General features: G+C 42.1%; 1 protein-coding gene across 1 annotated transcript in view; it reads left to right on the top strand.

Annotated features, from left to right (window-relative positions):
* The window catches only part of LOC101856624 (carbonic anhydrase 1), a gene marked incomplete in the record, with an annotated part of 36,240 nt that overhangs the window by 30,709 nt on the left and 4,097 nt on the right, over positions 1-1,434 (top strand). Inside the window, 1 exon segment of the mRNA XM_013086243.2 lies at positions 129-224. Coding sequence (XP_012941697.1) covers positions 129-224 — 96 coding nt within the window.

Genomic DNA, 1,434 nt, shown 5'->3' with positions numbered 1-1,434 from the left:
AGACAGACAGACAGACAGACAGACAGACAGACAGACAGACAGACAGACAGACAGAAGAGCCCATATAAACGAAGCAGAATAAAGTGAGAGATTGTGTCTTTGACATATAACATTACTTTCCTCCCCAGCTCCATCTGGTGCACTACAATGCTGACAAGTACGCCAGTTTCGGCGAGGCAGTCACGGAAAGCGACGGACTGGCGGTTCTTGGCGTTTTCATCAAGGTACACAACCTAGCAAGCTTCTACCATCCCCCACTAGAGAATAAGTGTAATTGTGCTGAATTTATGCCTGTATCAATAGAATTTAAATCGTTTAGAAGGCAGGCCTCTTCGAATGAACTTCAGACTGTGTTGGGTGCAAGACAGAGAAGAGATACTGGATTTAATAGATTTTAACCATAATTTTTTAACAAATATATATAACCTCTCCTCTATCGAAAATCGAGCCAACGTCTTCTTCCGATTGTGTTGGGTGCAAGACAGAGATATTAGATTTAATAGATTTAAATCAAAATTACTTTTGTAAAAATATATATAAACCTTCCTTCTCGAAAATCGAGCCTACGTCTTCTTCGTGTAATGGCGAAGAATATTTAAAACCAGTACAACACCGGCGCCGGTTCCTAATCCTGGCAACGATATTTTTGATAAAAAGAAACTCGAACACAACACTCCTCGGTGCTCGTACAATCTCTCCTTTCGTCAAGTTTGGATTTATCGGGTTTGTTTGTTTATAAACCAATCTCCCATGCTCCTTGGGAGTACGTGATTAAAGCTCCGCTGTGTCCATTCTGAATCCCGAAGCCTTCTGCGCGCTTGATCCTGGTATGTATAGTCTACCCCAAGCTCTGAGTCCATTTAAGGAGGTGGAAGGGTGTAAGAAGGAGAGGATTGGGGGGGGGGGGGTGGATTTGATGTAGAAGAAGCCGAATAAGATAAGAGTACGGGTGGAGAGAACGAATAATTTCTTTCTCAAAATGTCACTGTAACATCGAATTCTTGCAACGTGTTTACCTGATTGAAATAATTATACAAACAGAGACCACCGGCCAACAAGTAAATTGGATAAACAAACCTTTTATTTCAAGAAATAGACCTAAATCAAGCTTCTAAAACAAATCGTATACACAGCGTTGTCTGTTTTTCTCTAAGTTAATTGCTGACGAGATTGAAGCAGACACAAGCAGTGAATGAAAAAAGACTACTGCCAGCCCAGGCGCACCCCCCGCCAATTGAGGAAGCGTTTTCGTGCTTCTTTTGTTTGGAAATGCGAAGCAAGGAAGGAAAATGAGTGTGCATGACGATGAGACAGGAAGCCATATGGTGTAGCAGTTTACCGCTCAACATCCGTTTCTGTCTAGTTATGTTTTTCGGGCAGGTTCATCTAAAAACAGAATCTGAGGAAAGATAAAGAAGGGGAGGGTGGGGTGGG

Source organism: Aplysia californica, unplaced genomic scaffold, assembly GCF_000002075.1.
Source record: "Aplysia californica isolate F4 #8 unplaced genomic scaffold, AplCal3.0 scaffold00018, whole genome shotgun sequence".
In the NCBI taxonomy this organism is placed as follows: Eukaryota; Metazoa; Mollusca; class Gastropoda; order Aplysiida; family Aplysiidae; genus Aplysia; species Aplysia californica.
This window is presented reverse-complemented; position numbering and strand designations above follow the sequence as displayed.